Raw genomic sequence first — 22,715 nt, 5'->3', positions numbered from 1 at the left:
TGGGAGCAGGATAATGAATCTGTTGCTGACCAACAGGTATGTAAGGCCTGCTTCTGTGATCAGGATGAACTTTAGTGTTGAAGATGGACAACCCCAACAAGACAAACTGGACAAAACATGCTAATTGTCCTAGAAGCTGTGTCCAGACTCATGAAGGACAAGATAATGAGGAGCAGTCAGCGCTTTTACTGAGGCAAAATGTGACCAGCCCAGTGAGCTTTCTATGATGGGATGAATACCTTTGTGGGTGGGGGAAGAGGTATGCCCTTAAATGCCCTTCATCTTTAGCAGGGTCTTTGACACAATGTCCTATGCTATCCTGGCAGCCAAGACTGGGAAGTATGGGTTGCATGGGTGACTTCGAAAGTGGCTGACAAACCTTTTGGACTGTTCACTGCTTTGTGTCAGCCTTGCTCTGAGCAGGAAGTTGGACTAGATGAGGTCTCACTCAACACAAATTATTCTATAATTTAACAAAAACTGTGACAGTATCAAATCAAGGGATAAAGCTTACCTTAAGAAATCATTAAAAAGGAGTATATTTAAGTGTCTCTTTAAAATTTAAGATGTTGAATTACCATATAGTGTATAGCTGAGAAGTGGATCACAGCTTGAAACAGCTTCTGATTTTGCCAAGTACAGGTTTTTCTGTCATCTAATGTCTATTTGTTTGCTATCTACTCTTTGTTTTAAACTCGCTATTTTCAGTAATAGATTGTGTTCCTCACCTGAAACACTAATTAGACAAAGATTTCATGAAGTGAGTCCAGAAACCTTACAGTTGTAGAAGAACTAGATGTTATACATTTCCCATGTTTGTTTCAAGATCTGAAAGTTAATTCCACAGTTCAAACTCATTACATTCTGTTCCCCTCTTTTTCATGATTGTGTGAAGCATTAGGAGCAGAATGAAACAAAGCACAGGAGGATTAGGGTTTGACATTTAACTGCAAACAGTAGGATAGGTGGGACAGATGTCTGCAACAAATTACCGCAGCAGTCAGCTGGAAATGTTGTTTTTTGTGAGATTTTAACAAAGGGTACGAATAAGTGTGATTGTAATAAAAGTGTTTGGGTAACATCAGATCACTGCACACTTACCTTGAGGAGACTAGGTAAACAAGCAATAGATCTGAGTAAAAGAAAAAGGTATTAAAAAACTGAGACTGCCACAAAGGAAAACAGTGGTCTTTAAGCACACCATCTCACACCTAAAAAAGATTAAAAAAAAAAAAAAAGTTAAAAAAAAAAATCTTTCTCGTGGCAGCAAAGACATCCAAGCAAGTCCTGTCTGCCTTTAGTCTTCAGTTGTGGAAATGATTGTACTTCTTTCTGGGGCAAGCTAGTGTGTGTCCACAGCTTTTAGCTACCTGACCGTTATCATTTACTGGGAGAAATCTGAGGAACTCACATATTGGAACTTACATCTATGTCAAATTAGAAATTCCATGCTGGGTTTAAACAGAAACAATGTCTTCTTAAAGATACATTATCATTTTGTAAGTAATATGAGGTAATCTCTATGGTAAACTAAAATCCGGTTTAATTCTTTTTCAGTTAACCTTTTGAAAGTTACAAGTCTTGCCATGAAAAAAGTCTGATTCAGTTTCCATTAATTTTTTAAGAGGTACTGAAGTCACTTAAAGGGTTATAACAATCAAGGATATGAATAGTGTTCAGTTCTGAGTCATTAAAAAATGTAAAAAATTACTTTTACTTGAAACTTTATAAGCTTATGGTGGAGCTCCTTAATACTAGCATTTCTTCTATGGAAGGGAGTAATATAGAATAAGAGCATCTAATTTGTCAAATATCCCTTTGTTTTTGCCTGTGAATTTTACTTTGCCAGTATGAGGTGCTGAAAAATAACTGAATTATTAGTAAGCTATAAACAACTAAGTTTGGGGTTTTTTTTCCCAATATACATGACTTACACAGTTTTGCTGATGAGGCTGTCTACTGTTGAAAGAATTGTAGGATTAAGTGTGAAACCTGAGAAAGAAACAGATTTCCTCTGCTGTATTTTCCTTAGGTGTGAAATGCAAGTAGGCTTAAGACACGAAATCAAACCTGAGACAGGAAATATGCCCTCAAAGCATTTCTTGTCTCAGTTAAGCTAAACAGAAAAAGATCTCTTGCATTTTAGCTGAGCTTGCTGTTAAGAAGGGAAAGAAACTGAGGAAGAGTGAACCTAAAAGTTCATCCTGCTAAAGACCAGCCTCCATGTACTTAGACTATGATTAGGTGAAGAACTTTTTATGCTACATCAGTGTTCTGGCAGGAGAAATATTTCCTATACTTTCTCCTCTGAACAGCTAAGTGGTATCTTGGGAGGCAAATCTATTTCCTGGCTTTAGCCATCATAGACCAATGACAAATAACAGGGCTGGGACTTACCCAGATTCTGCAGTACACTAAAATAGCCTTACTCTGTCCTGTTGCTATTCAGTGCTGAACTGTTAAAAACACCCATACTTCAAATTGCAGATTAGAAAGATAAATATTGTCCTGTCAGATATAGATGAGAAATCTTCTGATTCTCTGCTCTTTCCATACATCCCATAGCAGATGTGAATTTCTACATACGCCTTTTGGAACGAGGTCACCAAGTGAAATGTTAACAAAAGAATGAGAAAACAAGTAGATATGGCAGGCACACATTAAAAAAAAAACAAGTGACAAGACATTAGCAACTCTAACTCCATCAGTACAAGTCAAATAGTGAAGTATTGTCAAATGATCAAGAAGAAAATATCAGACTCATTCTTGATGAGATTCTATTTGAAGTGAAAGAAACCAAATGAATGGAAAATAGTCTATCAAATTAAATCAAGCTAGATCAAGCAAAAAAGTAAAGCTGTAGACTACAAGACCTCCTAGCATACCAAACCAAAAATTGCACAGCATCTCAGAGATAGTTCTTCCTTTTATACAGTGCATTCCACATGAGACACTGAGACAAATATTATGAGACAACCTATCATAACAACGTTTTTATCACTGCATGATGTTATGACAGTTCAGAATTTAACATTATAGAATAGCTGTACAAATTTTAGTGATCCCAGCAGTCACTAATCAAAGCAAGTATATTTAAGAAAAGATATAGAATTCTGTCTGCCACAAAGGAAAACACTTTTTTGTAACTTCTTACTGACCTGCAACAGAAATAAAACAGCATTAAGTTCAAATCCAGAAGTACCTACTGGATATGGTTTGCTAAAAAAACCCACAAGAAACCAACAAAAATCTCATCAAGATATGCACATAATAAAGGCTCAGTATTGAGATCTTTGAGATAACATCATCTAAATGTTCTGAAAAGCTCCTAAAAATTACTAAGGATATATCAGACCCATCTTGCAGGAATATTTAAAGTGTTTATGAAACCCGAGGATGAAATGGTGAAAAAAGTAGCATTTCATGCAGGTGAGACCCTGTGCTATATACAGACATGTCAAACAGTATGGAAGGACATAGAAAGATCCTATAGTAACACCTTGTCTATGATTTTAAAGATGAGCTGGCCATGCAGAAGACTAAGTGTATCTTTATATGCATCTCTATGAAGCCTTGAAGGAAAGTTTTTCTTAGAATAACATCTGCTGATGGCAAGCAGTCAGGTCATCATTTTTTGGCATTATGATGGAGGAAATACTTAACATTTGCATGAACTGACATCAGGCTGCTGAAAGTACAAAACCTTATTCCAGGAAGAACTTTGCAAACTTTTAGTTTATGAGTATATAAAGAATTTCAAAGGAAGACACCCCAAGGAACCAATAAGGAAAACTTCAGTCCCATAAGTTCACCTCATAACTAAACTATTTTCATGATATGTACATTTCTGAACATGAAAAATAGATTTAAACTGTAGTTTCACTTGGACTTGACCAAGTCTCACTAAGAGAGAAATAGAAGCTTTTGTGAAATATGGGGAGTAAAACTGACTCATTCTTATTCCAGGTATTCTCACTCTAAGGAAACAGGTCATTCCATTAAAGTATGGATTTTTCTTTCATGATGAAGCATTCAGCTTGCTTTTCTGAAACAGGCATACATCAATTGTGCAATGGTGCCCTGCCCCGAACTGCTGAGGGATGATTGTTAAAAATCACCCTTCGTTCTTACCTTTATATGAGTTTCTTGACATGCATGGATAGTACATGGAATGGTTCATGTCAATGTGACTATAGGATGAGGAAATATTGGTTACAGAAATGCACAAAAAGCAGGACTGTGGAGTGACAAGATTTAATCATGTTTTTGTGTTCGAGAGCATGAAACAATCTGCTGCTATGGCTGTAGAAACTTACTGCAACAATAGAAGGTATAAAACTATTGGGAGACACCAAAATGTGTAACAGGAAGGGACGTATGAAAATTATCCACTATTAGAAGACCCTATGAACAATGATTAGTAGTTGTATCCAAGGGCCTCTACAGTGAGACTTGACACTCAGGTGTGCTGTTGCACAGGCTTCACCAAGACCATAAGGGCATGGGTAGGCAGCAAAAAGGCTGAGACCTATGAGATAGCTTTAAACAGGATTTCTGTTCCTGCACAGAGTAGGCTGAAACACGATTACAATGGTTCCCAAATATAGAAACAGACTATAATGGGATAAAAGAGTCAGTTCTAGTGAGTAAAATTTAGCTTTTCTGAACTAAGCTGTGGAAGGATAATTAAGCATTTTTTGGAAGTTCTATAACAGTTTGTGCCTGAAGGCTGGATGATGAAGACTTTGACTAAGATGGGATTTAGTGGGAAAGACTTCATAAAGACAGCACAAGTCTCAGTTGATATCCCTAGTTTCACTCTAGGGTCCTGTGACATTAGGAGTTTCGTTCATCATGGCTACAAATGCACTATCCTTGTGGATTTTGTTTCTATTTGTTTGATTTTGGAAGAAGACCACTTGGTCTTTTTGCTTTATCATTACTTTATGTTTAGTTCAGCATGAAAAAAGTGTATCAAATAAATTTCCTTAAAACCTGGCCTGGATGTTGACAGCTATTTTCCAAAAAGAAATTGGTATCCCTTGTTGAAATAATTGACAAATATTTATATGAGTGCAGCAAATGCAAAAGTCATCCCCACAATAAGTCAACACTCACGACACCTCACAAGTTTTATAGGTTTGCTTATTAAACTTTTTTATTCTTAAACTTATATGATAATGATAATTCCCTATACATCGTTTCACAAGTTTGATTTTGCTTTTGCTTAAACATTATTCATAAAAAAGTGGATTATTTTACCAGAAGAATACAATATTCTTTGATGCAAAAGATTCAAATGTTGAAAATCATATGCTATAAAATTTTCATGGCTTACCAGAACTAAATACTTTGCTTTCTAAGTCTCGCTTGGATAGAAAATTACGTGCCTATTGCTGAGTTAGAGTTCTCAGATTATTTACTCCATAGTGCAATGCTGATAAGTGTTACAGCGGGGAAACTGCAACACGCATATCAGACAACGAGGCGCATGGAAAAGAAATATCTATGGACCGATTCTTGATAGATGTTTCAGAGATGTTTATTTCTCCAGCCGCGTGGCCGGGATCTGCTGAGGAACTGCTGCAATCACGGGACCCGAGGGTCTTTGCCTGCGCAGGGGAACACAAAACAACCAATGGGGAACGAGGCTGAGCAGGGGCAGGGAAACCCTGTGTCTCCCCCCCAGGGCCCCTCTCCCAGGACTACATGGCAGGGGGGGAGATCCCAACATTTCACCCATTTATTTTAACAAAAAGAGATTTAAAATTTAACATTGAAAACAACGGGATAAACATGAGATAACAAGGACAGTTTCAAAACAAAACAAGCCACCCTCCTGAGTCTTTAGATGTCCAAACAAATTCTCTGGAACATCTTAAGGCTGACAGAAGGGTGACAGGACTCTCCGACCATGCTTTGTGGGGAAACTGAGGCAGGAGAGGGTTTCTTCCATTTGTACCTGTTGGAACTCTAAACAACAATAGTTAATTTCTTCCCTCCCCCTCTTCATCCCCCACTCAGCATTGGAAAGGGATTTTTGGGGAAACAATTGGCAAAGGCATGGTTTTGTGAGGGAAACCATGGGTGAAAAAACGGATTGGGAATACACTGGGGGTAATAGGATATAGGGTAAAAGGGAAGGTGGGATTAGGAAAGGGAGACTGTAGGGGGGGCTTATAATGGAGATATTGTCTAACATGACTACGATTTTTAGCATATATACTGCCTTTTACAGAAATACCATCAGGCCCAGTGACCTCTGCTGCTTGTAACCCTTTTCTACCTTGCACAATTTTGAACTCTACTACTTCTCCATCTTTTAAGCTTGGGATGTATTTTTCAGGGTAATTCTTTTTAATAGCAGTTCTATGAACGAATATGTCTTTCTGGTTGTCACATCTCATTATAAGACCATAATTTTGTTTAACATTATACCATTTTACTATTCCTAAAACCTTAGCTATGGTGATTTTTTTCCTTTTTTTGAGTGGTTGCTGTTTTCTGTCTCACTGGATTTTTGCTTTCTCTTATGCTTTCGCTCACTCCTGTGTTGGAATTGCCAGGGTTGTCAGTGCTTCCGGGGCCGTCGGGGCTGCTCATGCCTGCGCGCTCTTCCCGGGGTTGCATTTGGGGCCACATGGGCTGGGCTGGGCCGCGCTGCTCAGCTCCCCGCGCGCCACTGCCTCTGCTCTCAGCTGTGCTGCCACTGCCTGGGGCTGTGCTCACGTCTCGGCCGGGCCCCCTGAGCGATGACCCCCCCGTGCCCTGCTCCAGCGTGCGTTTCAGCTAGGTGTGGCTCTGCTCCACCACCACCGCCGCCCTTCGCCTCTCCTCTCACGGGACTTGCTCCACCATGCGCTGCATGGGGCCGGGCGGGCTCCTGCCGCGCCTCACTCCACTGCCGACACTGCAGCTTGCATCACTCCACCCGCGTGCGGGAACTGCCTTGCTGCTGCTTGGAGAGCGCTCAGTCCACATGGTCTGGGTTGCACGGACTCTGAGGCAGGTTTCCCTTTGCAAGGACACAGCTGACATTGCTCAGCAGTCTTGGTAATTAAATAATATTCACGAAAATATTCTTCCATCGGCATATATTTTGACTCAGAAATTAACTGCATCCAAACAGTCTTCCAAAAGTCTTTGGTAAGAATCAAATCCCAAGAAACGTAGAAAAAGTTCTTAAACAACCATGCCAGGAAGTGTTTCAGTTCCTTTTGAGCTTGAATTAAGCTAAAATTTACAAATCGTTGTTCAAGAATCTTTTCAAGTTTAAGATAAATGTCCATATGCGGCTCGGAGAGCCAAGAGTCTTTCCACAGTTCCTCCATAATTTAGAGATGGAACAGCAAAACAAAAACAAGAAGAGAAATGCAAAGTTTACTCACAAATCAGTCGCTGTCCTTAGGGATCGGGGATCATTCTGCCCGCATTTCCCCACCATTTGTTACAGTGCAGATTCTGCAACACGCGTATCAGACAACGAGGCCCGTGGAAAAGAAATGTATATGGACCGACTCTTGATAGATGTTTCAGAGATGTTTATTTCTCCAGCCGCATGGCCGAGGATCTGCCAAGGAACTGAGGCAATCACGGGACTTGAGGGTCCTTGCCCATGCAGGGGAACACAAAACAGCCAATGGGGAACGAGGCTGACCAGGTGCTACGGAAACCCCATGTCTCTCCCCTGGGGCCCCTCTCCCAGGACCACATGGCAGGGGGGGAGACCCCAAAAGATAAGTACAGTACATTAGAATGTTGTCCTGGTTTGGACAAATTTGGAGGAAAATATCCTCTGATAGAAGGCAGGTTACAACCAGCCCTCCCCCACCAGGTTCGGGAAAAAAAAATTTTTTTCCTTGAAGGAAAGTGAAAGAGATGAAAACTATTTGTTTAACAAACACACAGGAAAAGGATAATAATGCTAAATAATAAAACCTCTTGCTGTGGAGAGAAAACCTGGGAAAATTTCAGATTCCTTACGTAGGTAGCCTCTCTCTCTCTCTTTTTCCTTGGAGCTGGGTTGCAGGCCCACCTCCAGGGCCAAGGCCTTGGTGGAAAGTCGTCCCAATGTATTCTGATGTTGAAACAGTCCAGGAAGAAAGAAGAACAGAAAAAACCAAAGTCCCAGGAAAACGAAGTTCAACTCTCCATCTCCTTCCAGAGAAAAGGGCCAAAAGCTGGCTGAAGAGCAAGCAGGGTGCTTTCCTCTGCTCTCGCTGCCACAGGATGCAGAGAGGAGTCTGTGTATCTCTGTGACCTTGAAAAAAACTACAAACTGCTTTGAAAGTTTTGCTCAGTTTTTTTTTTTTCTCTCCCCCCTCTCAGGCTCAGTTTAAAGGCACAGAAAAGGCAAAAAATTAATTTCTGGGCATAGAGCAGCGATAGGGGATACACATCATAAAGTCACCCCAAGACAAATGTGCACCTGCAAAACTTACAATGGACCAGAGAATTTTCTATGAAGTGCATTTCCCCTTCTGGTTCAGTAGTGTGAAAATGCAATATACAATCTCTTAATGTTATATGAATTAAAATGCGATTTGAATATATGATTAATAATTATGTGTACATAATTTTTTCTGGTTTTAATTTTTAATTAAAAGATACATTAATATAGCCAAACATTTCCACTTTTTAATTATATTGGTAAAATCTCTAGTGTTTCTCTAAGTCAGTCATTGTCCTTGCCGGGAATATTTTGACCCACATTAAAACTCAAGTCTTTACAGGTGTGTCAGAAGCAAAATAAGAAACCTTTTCAGTTGCTGCTCCCCTATAGTCTTTAAAACAAGATAACATTGCTTTCCTGATAGATCCTGCCCATTATGTTAGTGGGAGGTAGGTGGGTAAGAGTACCAAGATTGCTCTGATAAATCATGAGTTATGTTTGTACAAATGAAAGATTGTTATACTTCCATGCTACTAACTGAAAACTGATGACAAAGTGTGTCATAGGTTAGCATAGTTACAGAAGTGATTCTCTTGCGAAGAGGTGCTTACAGCTTCCTCTATGACCTGACAGAACCTATCAACTGGCTAGTTTGGATATTGGCAACTTTTTAAGCCACTTAAGGAGCTTGACACACCCCTGTGATCCACATTTAAGAATGGACAAACCCCGAGAAAGCTCTCTCTTGCTTCCGGCCCTGGGACAGGTAACTGGGAGGGGGGGGCCCGTGAGGCCCAGTGGGCCCAGGCCGGGACACAGCCATCCTGGAGCCGTGGGGCGCCGTTCCATCCTCGGCCCCCCATAGCCCTGTTACGTGCAGATGGCACAGCCTGGCTCCACACACCCCCCCCTCCAGTATGGCCAAAAATTCGTCTGAGGCCCACAGCCTGGCAAAGATCATGTGACCAACAGCGATAAGCGAATTCCAGCTGCGGGCCCAGGTGAGATTAACCCTTTTAGTGCTGTAAGCTTCCTCCAGAACAGATGAAGCCTGCAGACATCAATCCTCTTCCGAGTCTGAGGAAGAGGGAAGGTAAAGAAAACACCATAGAGACACCAAAGTCAGTGAAGAAGGAAGAGCTGAAACCCTGAGAGAGGAGAAAGAGGAAATGCTTAGAAGCTGAAATTCTGTTGTAAAGCTATGGTGATGGACTATGATACCTCAGAGCACCCATTGTAATTTCATGAAAGCATGGGGGGGTGGAGTGTTCAAACTGTACTTGTGAGCAAAAGTACCTATGCTGAAACAAGCAAATGACTGTAATTGTGAGCCAAAGTACCTGTGATGAAATAAGCAAATGCTGAAGCAGCTGTAATTTGATGAGAAGTTTGAACAGGGAGAGATGGAAGTGATGAGGACTCTTGCTCCAAATCAGAAGGAGAAGACCTCTGTTCCTAGAGATGAAGATGCTCCCAGAGATAGGTGAAGAGAACCTTTGCTTCTGAACAGCTCATCCTTAAAATGGTACCCCAGTAGCTCAAGACTGGACCCTTGAAAGCAGTTGTGGGAAAAGCTGTAAGTCGGGGGAAGGGACTCTCACATGTGAGCAGGGAACCAACCTGGTTGGCTGTCTTGTTGTGACATTGAAGCCATGAGAGAATTTCTTGTGGAGATGTCTCCATAGCATGAGCAAGAGAGACTCCTCTCCCTAAGTGAACTGAACAAGGTTATTATGGAAGTGGTAAACTGACTGAAAATCTCAAGGGTTGTCTTTTTACATTGTCAGTGGGAGAAGGGAGAAAGGTGGGGGGAGGAGAAGTGTTCTGAAGGTTTGGTCTGAATTTTTTTTCCTTTCTTTTAGGTCTGTTAATAAACTTCTTTATATTCTTTTAAGTTTGGTGCCTGCTTTGCTTTCTTCTAATTCTTATCTCACAGAAGGTAAATAAGTAATGAGTATTTTGAACAAAAACCACTACACTAATTTGGTGTTTCCGCCTGGTTACAAACTGAACCCGCTACAAAGTGGAAACTGAATAACCACTAATTCCGATTTGAATTTCTTACCTTAGCCTACCATTGGCTTAGGTAAAGCGTAGTCACCCAGAACATTTGGGTAAATCTGTCATTTTTCAGGCCAAACTGCTTTTTTCACAAATTAGTTCACTAAAACAGCATAAGTATTTATTCCTTTTAAGAGAGAAGCATTCATGACACGATTAATGTTTTCTGTAGTTCAGATTGAGGTGAAAAATTGATTCAGTCTGGAGAGTCCTTGTTCTGCAAATACACATTTAAGTCTCTCTATGTTGTTAGACATTACAAACATAAAATAGAGAAGATATGTTTTGAGTAGTGGCAAGGGAAACAAAAGATAAAGCAGCCCTATTATCACATCAGTTCAATTTGTAGCAAAGGTATATGTTGAATCTCTCTAAAATCTCCCTTTATTACCTGCTATTCTCCTTGGATTTTTTCTACCAGGTAGTTATAATTTAGAAAGCCCCTTCAGGGCTCCTGTGCTTCTCAAAAGGATGTGCAAAAGCGTATGTCTCCCAGAATAAATGTCTGCAACCACCATCTTACCTTAGACTACATGTCAATATACACTCTCTTGGTATTCAGAGAATACATCTAATTTAGACCTGAAGGCAGACACAGGTGAATATTTGCAGCAAAAAAACAAGATTCAAGCTACAGTGGAACTAATTTATTAGTTAAAAAGGGCATCAACTGAAGAACTACAGCATATTTTGTAATCTGGGTACTGTAATCTTTCCTTTTTCTAAGGATCCAAAAATGAAATTCCATGTATCTTCCATGGAAAAGAACAAAAGTACGAGCTTTGTACCACTTAACTTTTTTTGATAAGATACCTGTGAGATGGTCTGGTTCTTATTCAGACACAAATGAAGAAAAATTCTCAAGTTAAAGGAATTATGCTGGTATAAAAATGCACATGAAAGCAAACAAAAATTAGGCATAATAGTTAAAGTATTATAAAATAAAAATCTATCAAAAAAAGGAAAGTCAAAGGGGCATTATGATTTAGAAGTTGCTGTGATAGTGATACCAGAATTTTAGACAGAAGCTGCTACATATATCTTTATTTTCATATATTTATTTGGGATTTCAATGAGGGGGTTGAGTGCACCCTCAGCAAATTTGCAGACAACACCAGTTTGGGTGGGAAGCTCTACAGAGGGATCTGAACAATGGAGTAAGGCCAACTGTATGAGGTTCAATAAGATCAAGTGTTGGGCCCTGCACTTGAGTCACAAGAACCCCATGCAGAGCTACAGAGTGGGGACAGAATGGCTGGAAATCTGCCTGGAGGAAAAGAATCTGTCCGTGCTGGTCAACAGTGGCCGAACACGAACCTGAGTGTGCCCAGGTGGCCAGAGAAGGCCAGTGCCATCCTGGCCTGTATCAGAAATAGTGTGGCCAGCAGGACCAGGGCAGCGATCATCCTGTTGCACTTGGCAGTGGTGAGGCCGCACCTCGAATCATGTGTTCAAGTTTGGACTCCTCACCATGACAAAGGTTGCAGCTCTTTTCCTCAGCCTACAGCTGCAATCAGGGACTCGCACAATTTGTTTTGGAGGAAGCAGGTGTCTGATCCTCCTCTCACCAGATAAGGATGAAATCACCCTTGGTAAAATTCACAGACAGACTCATTATTTCCTCAGAATAATTCCTATTCACTGTCTCTTTGCCCTATTTGGAAAGGAAGTGGATATGCACAAATATTCTGTAACTCATAGGTGTGCTTAAATGGATGAAAAACTTTTGAGAAGAGTTGATAATGTGGACTTGTTCCCACAACTAAGAACATAACTTGCAGTTTTGTCCTAGACCAACTTCAATATTTTCTCTGCTCCAGCCTGAAGCAATTTACAAAATAATCATTGTGAAGAGACTCCTGTGCCCTATACTGACCTGTCTCTGTCCTGTGGGCAGGAAACATGCTATTCCCATGAAGACATAATATTACTTCAAGAAACTACACTGAACTTCACAGTAAGAGCAATAAATTTCCAAAGCATATTTTTTTGTGTTCCTTTACGATCTCTACCCCACAGCTTTTTAGAGTGTGTTATAGTTTATGAAACAGAAAGCTTGGAAATAATCACACAGCTCTTGAAATCCACTTCCATCAAGTTGCAATATCCACAGCACCACCATTACATATCGCTGACTACCAAACACATCAGTAGGAGCTTCAGAGTTGATGGAGGAGTCCAAGAGGCCAATTATAATGACCCGCAGGAAGCTGGTAAGACTGAGAGCAATACCAGTGTTTTGGATTTGTACTTCTGAGGAATTTGCTAAACAAAATGCCTTGTTATATACCTACTGAGCCCAATATTTTGGTACTCCACCTCAGAGGAAACATTTAGGCAGGATACCCAGTGAATTGTGTAGCACTCTTAACAGCTATAAGAATTTACAGGTTCAATTTTTAATTTCAGATACACACATTTGGATGGTTTCCGACTCATGGATAAAGCTGCATAATCTTGAATGGCATTGGTCCACAATGGCAGGAGCTAATGTAAATGGTTCCATTAGCTATACCATGAAAGAGCTAATGTACATTAATAATGCAGTCTAAATGGAGTTATTCTTTCTTTTCTGAGGTACTGAGTACCAGAGTGTATAGTAGTGTCAGGCATATACTGTGGGATAATCTTTTTCAAATATCCCTTTGTTCAAATAGCTTTCCACAACTGACTATCATTCAGCCCTCATTATATTACTAATATATTCTAATTAAATTTAAAAGAAAATTCAACTATGTTAATCAAGTTTATTTATACATTTGTAACAGGGTTTTCTTGTCCCCTTTCCATAACTTGACTGTTGATATAAATTCATTAGTTCTATTTATTTCAGAATGCAAAGCTCTCAGGACAGAGAAAAAAGTAATTTTCATCAAGAAGTTTCACAATAATGCACTATTTCTGGGTCATAATCTTGAGTAAATTTTCTCAGTCATCTCTTCATTAATGTGTGGTGACTGTTAATGTCTACTGCCAATTAAAAGAGTTCATGGAAACAATTTCTTTAATGAGAAGCAGCACTTTTACAATTTCATTCTTTTTGTCAAACCATACTGATAACAACTGTTTTATTGTTTCTATGTATTTCATATATAGAAAGAGTAAATTAGGGACAGCTAAAAGAAAATTTCACCTTGCTTATTCTTTATATTCCTTGGTATATTAGAAACTGAGGCATGAAATGTGTGCAGAAAAATCAAAGTAAGTCAAAACTTAATATTGAATAAACCCTTTCTTTTATTATTAAAAGATTCAAAGAATTAAAGTACTTATTGTTCACTTAATTTCCTTTGCCACAAATTCACTTCTCTGCTACAGAAAGCACAAAAGTACACTGAGTAGTGCAAAGGCATTTCCTTGTACAAAACACTTGGCATATTATAGATGCCACAAGAAATACTAAAAGAGACTAGCAACAGTAATCATAGTAATAACAGATCTATTGCCTTAGGAAAACACAGTTTAAAAAATCTGGTCAGACCAGTGTGCAAGAAGCTGTAAATAATGCACTGATGGCATTACATGGCCTATTGCTTGAAGAACACCGCTCCAGGAAACATCTTCTAATAATGTCATCCCACAGACTGACTTTGCTGCCTTGTTTTTATCACTCGAGTTCTTTTATTTCACTCATCTGTATGACTTTTCCTAATGAAGTTTGAAAGCAATCTCCCCTTGAATATAATTGAAATTATTTAATCTATTTTTCCCTTGAACCCAAAAGGTAGGAGTTATAAAACAGAATTGCCGTTCCACAAATGTGATAAAAGAGCGACCCATCTAACACAAATGCTTCATTTTCTACAAACAATCAGAAAAATAGATTTCTGCAGCCTCCAACACTGAAAATGAACAAGCCATATCCATTTTTCATGGCTTGTTACAGCCAAAGCACTGGCTACTCTTCACCTTTTCCTGACATACCCATTACACACTTGGGCTTGGATATGAGCAATACAGGTCAGAGGTCTAGTGAAAGACTTCTGAATAATACCAAACATCTTGTTGTACTGCCCATTACTATTGTATCTATATGACAAGTAAAGTTAATACTGGACTCCAGAGCTTATCATTGACAGCCTACATATGTGATTGCAAATAGTTTTCAGAGGTAAAAGTTGCAATATGAAAGAACTAGATTTTACTTAAGCATTCATGAAAAATCATTAGAAGGCAAAAATATGCCTTTTTTGCTTTTGTTTATTTGGAATTCAGATGAACAATGTTTATAGTATTATGTGGGAAAACTACAACTGTAGTTAATAATAGACTTCTCTAAATGATTAATAATTGATTAATTGATTTGATATGATTTCAAGGACAAATAAAAACTATTCTTTTGCTTCTGTATAACATCTGACACATCATTGGGCTGGGTATCATTTTAGATTCATTGCATGAAAGATAAGCACATCTATTAGATGAGCCTTGTTGTATTACACTAAATTTACTCACTAGAGTCTAAGAAAAAATACTTATTTTTTCCTCACAAGAGTAATCATGCTCACTACACTGGGATTACAAAGACAAGTATAAAGCTGTCAGAACTGATCTGTTTAATAAATAAGCAGTTTATAGCGCTAAATATTTTGTAATGCCTAGGTAACATCATACGTTAAAAATTCTGTTAGATCCAACATCCTGGAAATATGCTGAGATGGAACATTGGTAAAACAAACTCACTAGTCCTGAAGGCACCAGCAGCAGATGGTGTTTTAAATAGAAAGGAAAGAGCCAGCAGTATTTTAATGGTATTAACAAATCCTTACCTAGTGGCTGCCCTGCGATGATCCTGGCATTCTCTCCTGCCACCGCAGCCCTCGCGTGCCTCTCGCTCATGTACTGTACGAATGCATAGCCTTTGTGCACTGAGCAGCCCACTATTTTCCCGTACTTTGCAAAGATTGCTTCGATGTCACCTTTTTTGACAATAGCTGTGTTCAGATTACCGATGAAGACTCTGGAGTTGATGGACTTTGGGTCGTTCTTATTGGTGACATTGCTGGTCTGTGTTTTGCCAGTCATGGTTGGATCACTTGGCTTTAAACCTTAAATAAAGAACAAAGAGAAACAAACCTTAAATAAAGAACAAAGATGATTTTTCCAGCAATAATTCACTTTTCATTTTTCACTTTAGGTGAATCTCGACTCAGAAGATCCAAACTTTCTAAAACATATTATCAATAAAACCAAGGTAGCACATTTTAAAATACTGCTCAAAAGTAAAATTAAAACTTTTTATAGATATGAAATATACCAATACATCTCTTAATACAATGCTGTGATAGCAGAGCTTTATTGTAATCATACGTGGATTTCTGCTTAGAAATTCAATATTGACTTTTTAAGTACTTAGCCATCTAGGAACGGCAAAGCAAGAGAATGAATCATTATCTACTGTCAAAGAAATGAACATTCAAGGCCATGTAGAGAGCAAACTCTTAAAATGAAAAACAACTCTGTTTTTTTGTGATTTCAGTTAGAGCACATTTCTCACCAGTTAAATATTGCTGTGAGGTGTGCAGGGCAGGTAACATACAATTCCTTACTGCAATCAATATGTTTCTATCAGAACAATTTTCCCTGTAAATTCAGCAAAAAAAAGAAAAGAGAAAAGACAGTGGCTTGTGTTCTGAGAATTAAAAAGCAGGAAAACAACCTACTTTAGGAACAGAGATTTTGTTGCTTCTTTGCTCTTATCTGAGGTCACAAGTCGAAATGCATCCTGGTAAATCTCTGATGGGAATAACCATGTTGTTTCTGGGAAGGATGTAGTAAAAGAAGAAAAAAACCCAAGACTTCTTATGTTCATCTACCCTCATGCCTCTGAAGTGCATGTGATTTTCATAATTTTTATGCAAATTCCACCTGCCAGCACATCCCTCCATTTACATCAATTTACTTAGATGGAAATGAAAGAAATTGTCACCTCTGCAGTGGGTTTTCTTTAGCTTGAGTAGACCACAGAAATGTCAAAAATATGCATAACTTTAAGTAGAGAAAACTTATTTCGTAAGAAGAAGGTCATTTAGGCAGCAGTCAAATATAGGCCATGTCTTACAGCCAAGATTTATGTTACTATTTTTTAACCTGTTCATACTTTTGATTAGATCAGACTAACATCTCAGGCAAGAAGAGAATCCAGTTAAATACTTCTCATAGTTAAAGCTCAGTTCATTCCTCAGAATGAAAAGGTATAATAACTTCTATTCTGGACATCTAAATTGGAAGTTTCATATTTTAAATCAGTAGCTACCATACATGAAGCTAGAAAAAGAAACCATTGTCACTGAACTCTGCAGAACACCTGGTGAACAAAACAGCCACAGTCACAGCCATAAGCACTTTGACTGCCTCCATTCCAGAGGATCCAAATCCCACCTTCCAGACAAGAACACACAATGGAGGTGTGTGGGCCATCCTCCGGAGTCTCAGCAAACAGCCTGCTTTATTTAATGAATGTATGCAGTAGAGCTGCCAGTCAAATAGCTTTCACTTGATTAACAGTTTAGCATGGCAACTTACTTTATATTACAGAATTTAGAGAAAACACTGAAGAAAACAAGAAAAAAGGATGTTTTCCTCTACGTATATTGATTTTTAAATACATTGTGGAAACATAACATACTGTATACATGCACAAATTTCATCATGGAAAACCAGGAAAACTGCTTTGAAAACCTCTGAGCTTTATCGTAAGACAAACTCAATACTGTATGTTTCTAGATTGCTGTGCAGATTGTGCATGTTTGAAGTCTTGTCTGTATATAGCTAACCTGAATATTATGAACATTCAAAGTAGTATGCTTGGTACTGTAATATTTTGAAGGCAAACCATTTACAAAACGTAAATATAATGCATGCTAAGATCCATATTGGTATAAAGTAGATTGCCAATGTTTTCTGAGACCTATGAAGTTTAACCCTATCTTAGATTCACCTGTACTACACAGGAGTCAAAATGACAATAACACAGCCATGTTAGCTTAAAGAGCCCTAATGACCCAAACTGAAGAGGAAACACAGCAGAGTAACAAGGATAAAGATAGAAGTTAGTGCAGTCAGGTTGCTGATGAACAGGGAAAAACTGGTGTCCCCTCTGGTGCCAAGCTGCACAACAAATGCCACTCTATTGGGAAAACCCACCACGGAGAGTATTGTGTTCATCTTTGTGAAGATCCAGGAAAAAAAGCTGTATCTGCTCTTATCCAATTCTTAGAATCTTGTTGATATTATGTACATTTATCAAGTGTATAGTTAAACTTATTTTACTAAATTCATAGAGGTAGTTTATCACAAGTAAGATCACTGGTCTAGAAAGCATAGCCTTGACTGGTAGACCTGTCTCTTCCACTAACCTGCTGTATGACTCTCAGTAAGATGCTTTTAGTGCCTCTGTTTCCACTTTTTAATCTTCAGACCTGCATTTTTTTGACTAAGGGCTGTGTCTCAATGTATTTTTATATATCTTCTAACATGATGATGTGGCCTCAGTTGGAATGTTTAAGCATGACCAACACACCATGAAAAGAGATGACAAGGAGAAAAAATCTACAGAAAATCTACCAGAAGTCAAGCTTTTCATAAAAATTATGCAACAAAACTCTTTATTTATTACCACCAAAATTGTTTTCTAAACACCAGAGTACTAAACTCTCTATTTCCTCTATTGTTTAGCCATTTAACATGGGATTTGGTTAACTATTCTCTTTATTTCATAAAAATCCTCATTTTATTTTTGCCCAGTTTTTCTATGTGCTAATTTAAATAGACTTTGAATAGGACATTGAATATTTCTCTCTTGTAGTTGTTCTTTGCAATGTAAATTTGCAGTATTTTTATAACACAAAGAAAAGTAGTTGTCTGGTGGGTTCTCTCATATTCAAATGAGCAGTCAGGAAAACGTGCTGCAGAAATTCAAAGGGTGAGAATAATACTAACATGAATGATTGAGATTTGATTACCTTGCTGGTCATAACACTATTGTGAATATTTCATAAAAATCAAAGATCCATGGGATCTTCATTACAATGTGAAAGAACTTATGGCAACTTCTACACCTCACTTACAATATGCCTCTGTGAATACTGAATTATACCCATATTCTCTGAGCTATCAGTAAAATCACAAATGTTGTACCTCATGCAAATGCAGAAATAAATGAAATAGTGAGAGAAACATATCTGAAATAATCTCATTTCCTTGCAGCCTTTAATAAGGTATCTTACTAATTTCCTATTATTGAAGTTATCCTTTCTGGTAATAAATATCTCCTATATGCCAAGCATATCTTTTAAAAAATGCTTTACAAATAACATTTAGCTGTCATGCACTTCATCATATTTATTTATTCAATGCATTTCATTACATACAGCATTGTTCTATGCAGTAGCTGATTTAATTATTCTACAAAGAAGTAACAAGTTTAAGTCTCGGTGTACTTAAGAAAAAGTTATAAATTAGACCATTTCTTTTACTACATAGATCTCTAAAGTTTGCAATTCTTTCTTAAACATTAAAATTTCTAACATGTCAAGCTGGAATGAAAAATGTAAATTGTTAAAATGAGATTCCTATCATCCAGGACACACAAGTGAAAAGTTTAAACCAGTCAATTTGAAGTGCAGAAGACGGGAGTAGAATTTAAGTCTTGGCTTCATTCACTTTTCCAGCATTTTCTGACAAAGTTTGGCCAAGCACCAGCATTTGTAGCTGTGAAACTCATCTTCTTTCCATAAGATGCATAGGTGAACCCACAACTCCATTTCACAGATGTTTCTCCTCTGGAGCTGTGCCTAACACCAGAGCAGTGAAGACAGCAATCTTTTTACAGCTGTGCCATGGCCCAGTGCAGGGAAAACACAGAACTTGAAGCAAAGAGAAAGGGAACAATTTGTCAAATTCTACATCCCAGTAACTCTCACACATTTCTTTTAGAGAGTAGGGTCAAGGCATGACCATAGTAGTTCTACTGGACTTCTGCTCCCTGTGCTGCTTTACCAATGATTCTTCACACAGTAAAATGCAAAATTTGTCTTTGAACAGACAGAAATTTAGTCAAACTGAAAGAAAAATTTAGGATATATAGAAATCTGAGGATGTAAGTTAAAGGGATTTTGAAAGCAATTCACTTCTGCATCTTCCCAGTTGCACAACAGTTTCTTATTTTGAACTACTGAGTGGAACACATAATCTCGAAGTAAAATTTCTATCAGATACTGAAATATTGTCTCTGGAGTTGTCCTTATACATTTTCCCATGCTGAATTATCCAACGAGGCTAACCTGTAATAACTCTGTTAGAATTAGAAAAATCAGGTAAATCTCTTTAGAAGACTAGGAAATATTTATATTGGTAGCTTGGGGTTTCTCTCTTTTTTTTTTTTTCTTTTTTTTTTTATTTTTTCCTAAGATTAATACCTAATTTTGCTTTAAAAAATTGTCTTCATTAAGTTTAGTAATACTTTCAGGAGCTTCTACATATTTATGTGGTTTTATCTTGCAGATGTTTCTTTCCTTTCATCAATAAAACCTTTGCTACTTTCAACCAAATAGAAGTGTACATATTTGAATGAACTAAGTATTACTTGCAGTGACTTTAGGAAAAAATAGGGTCTACAAAGGAAAAACTGAAATAACAAAACTGAAAATCTTTAAGGAATACAAATCCTTTCTGAAATTAAATAAGATGTGTTACTTTTATAGAGATTAAACATCAAATTTTATGTATTTATTTTTTTTTTACAAAGGAAACAAGAAAAAATTAAAACCACTTTCATTTCCCTTCTCCTCACTCCCCCCCCCAAAAAAAAAAAAAATTCATTTTGAGGTCATGTTTAGAGCTGAGCCAGTAAGTAATCAACAGTCTGTACTGTTGATTATGTGTGATAGCAAAAGAGTAATTGTGTGGAGAAAGATTTTTGAATATGAAAATTTCTGTCACTGGCAGGTTACTCTAAGCACCATTTAATTCCAAATCTTAATTTTTGCTATTTACAATAAGATGCTTGCACACTGAGATTCATAGTGCACCTTTGATTATTGCAAATCCTTCTAAAAAAGATAAAGCCATTAACAGACACGTGGCTGAACAATGATGTTTGTTTCCACAATGAAATCCACAGTAGTAAGTACAGACTGTGAGAATTTAATTGCTAGGATATTTAGGGGTCAAGCTGAACATGGTCATTCTGCCAAAAAATCAAACATCATAGTATTGGTCCTTAGATAGATAAAATGCAGCACTATAACATGTGATCAGTCTCTGGCCCAATACACATGGGATTTTGCTCTTTTCAGCGTTTCCAAGCAATCTTTGCCCTTCTGCTGTCCAGCCTCAGTTAAATTCTGAACTTCTGTCGATATCAAGTTTAATTGTTGCTTATTAATAGCTGAGCTTTTCTGTGACGTGCTGTCTTTGAGCTTAAAGAATCAATAATTATTAAAATATTTATCCAGAAAAAAAGATTACGTGATGATATATTTTCTTTACTTTTCAATTACCTTTTAGCAACATTGATAACATTAATATTTTCATACTGTTGCAGACAAATTTAAGATATTTAAGCATTTGAAGTGTCCTTCTGTGCATGAAATGTCCTACAACATAGATTTATCTTGCATTGGTACTAACATTTTATGGAGAAAATTCAATATGCATGTTAATTCCTTTAATAAGCAATCATTAAAATTATTTCATCTCAGTTAAATCAGTAATTGGAAAAACCCCTATAAAATTTTTCATATCTGTTGGAAGCATGACTATTGGATGTTTCACTATGACGGGGAGAAATGGAAGGAGGGAAGAGAGAGAACAGAAAGCTATCAGATAAAATATATTCTGTCTTGGAGAAATCCTTTCTTCTTTATGTTTTAAATTCATTTTTAATGAATTACTATATCTAGGTCACACAAATAAAGAAAAAACTTATAAGATGCTTAGTTAAATTCACATCAAAATATTCTGGTCTTTTCCAGTCATCATTTAAGTTAAAGAATATACTTCCTCTCTCTCTCTCTCCAAGATATCCTGCCCTTTTATTTATTTATTTATTTAGTTATTTTTATATGGTTTAGCCTTTTACTTCCTTTCAATTACTTTTAAAAAGGGGTAGACACATCATCTCTGTAACATGGGCAATGCTCCCTTCAAGCTGGTATTTCTGGAGTAACATAAATGACAATATGCATCAATATTTGCTGTGCCACATCTTGTAGAAAATGAAGGACTGAAAGATAAAATGATATAGCAGATCTCACTTCATCTCCTGTTGTCACTCTTCTCAAAGAGACAAATACTCTCTTTGTGGAAGGTGAATAAATTGTTAAAAAAATTAACTGGAGATTAATGATAACACACCGACAAAAAACCCCACTTTTAAGGATACATTATTTCACAGTTGTTCAAGCTTTTGGATCAGTAAGGTGCAGATGTGCACTCTGTCCCAGGAGTAGCACCACCACCAAGAAGTGGGAGGAAAAAGGAGAAGTTCTGAGGTCTGTACAGGTGGATAGAGTTGCAGCTTCTTATTGCCCTGCACTAGCTTATAGTGCTGGAACCTTCTCCCACACAAATGGGCAGAAGGAAATGGAACCTGTCACCACAGGAAAATAGGGATTTTCTCTCCTATTCACATACTCTTTGTTCTCAGGATGTAGAGAATAACTGTAAAGGTTAGAAAATAACCCTGTAAAGAAATACATTTCTCTAGTACGATATTTGATGAGCCCTCAGATATGGGTCCCTTTCCTCCATCATATTTAAACCCTATAAAATACAAGGATTTCTGTATTTAGAGGTTGTAAAATCAAGATGCAACTCTGCTGGCTAGGTTAAAAAGTAATTGTGATAGCACATACCAGTATAGTTGTGTAGGGTATGCCCAGCCACTGCCCTGGAGGGACGTCTGCTGAGATAAGAAGATTGAGCAATCTCCCAGCAGGACCTCCCCTGGGAAGGCAGCTACTCTGCAGTTATGGCGAGAAGAAGACAGACCCAGAATCCTCTGGGAGACCCTATGCAGATCCTTTGTAACCCATTGGCCTTTATCCTCTGACACCCACCCCCTGTATCCCTACAAAGCTAACCCCCTGCCCCTGCGAGGGCAGAGAGATGCTCGTCCCTGGCTCCCCTTCGCCGGAGTACGGACCGATAAAGCTGCCCCGTGCAGAACAGCTACACGGGCCTCTCGTCTCTCTGCCTGGTCTGGCCTGGAGGCTGCCCTGCAGAGCTGAGCTGGAATCACGAGCTGACAATCACTAAA

General features: G+C 38.0%; 1 protein-coding gene across 9 annotated transcripts in view; it reads right to left on the bottom strand.

Moving 5' to 3' along the window:
* Window positions 1-22,715, bottom strand: part of RALYL (RALY RNA binding protein like) — a 387,237-nt gene that overhangs the window by 179,944 nt on the left and 184,578 nt on the right. For all 9 annotated transcript variants that reach the window (XM_010405031.3, XM_010405032.3, XM_019289247.3 and 6 more), the window contains one exon: window positions 15,223-15,501. In XM_010405031.3, coding sequence (XP_010403333.1) covers window positions 15,223-15,478 — 256 coding nt within the window. In that variant the 5' untranslated portion in view covers window positions 15,479-15,501. Of the gene's footprint in view, window positions 1-15,222; window positions 15,502-22,715 lie in introns of those variants that run through there.

Source organism: Corvus cornix, chromosome 2, assembly GCF_000738735.6.
Source record: "Corvus cornix cornix isolate S_Up_H32 chromosome 2, ASM73873v5, whole genome shotgun sequence".
NCBI lineage: Eukaryota > Metazoa > Chordata > Aves > Passeriformes > Corvidae > Corvus > Corvus cornix.
This window is presented reverse-complemented; position numbering and strand designations above follow the sequence as displayed.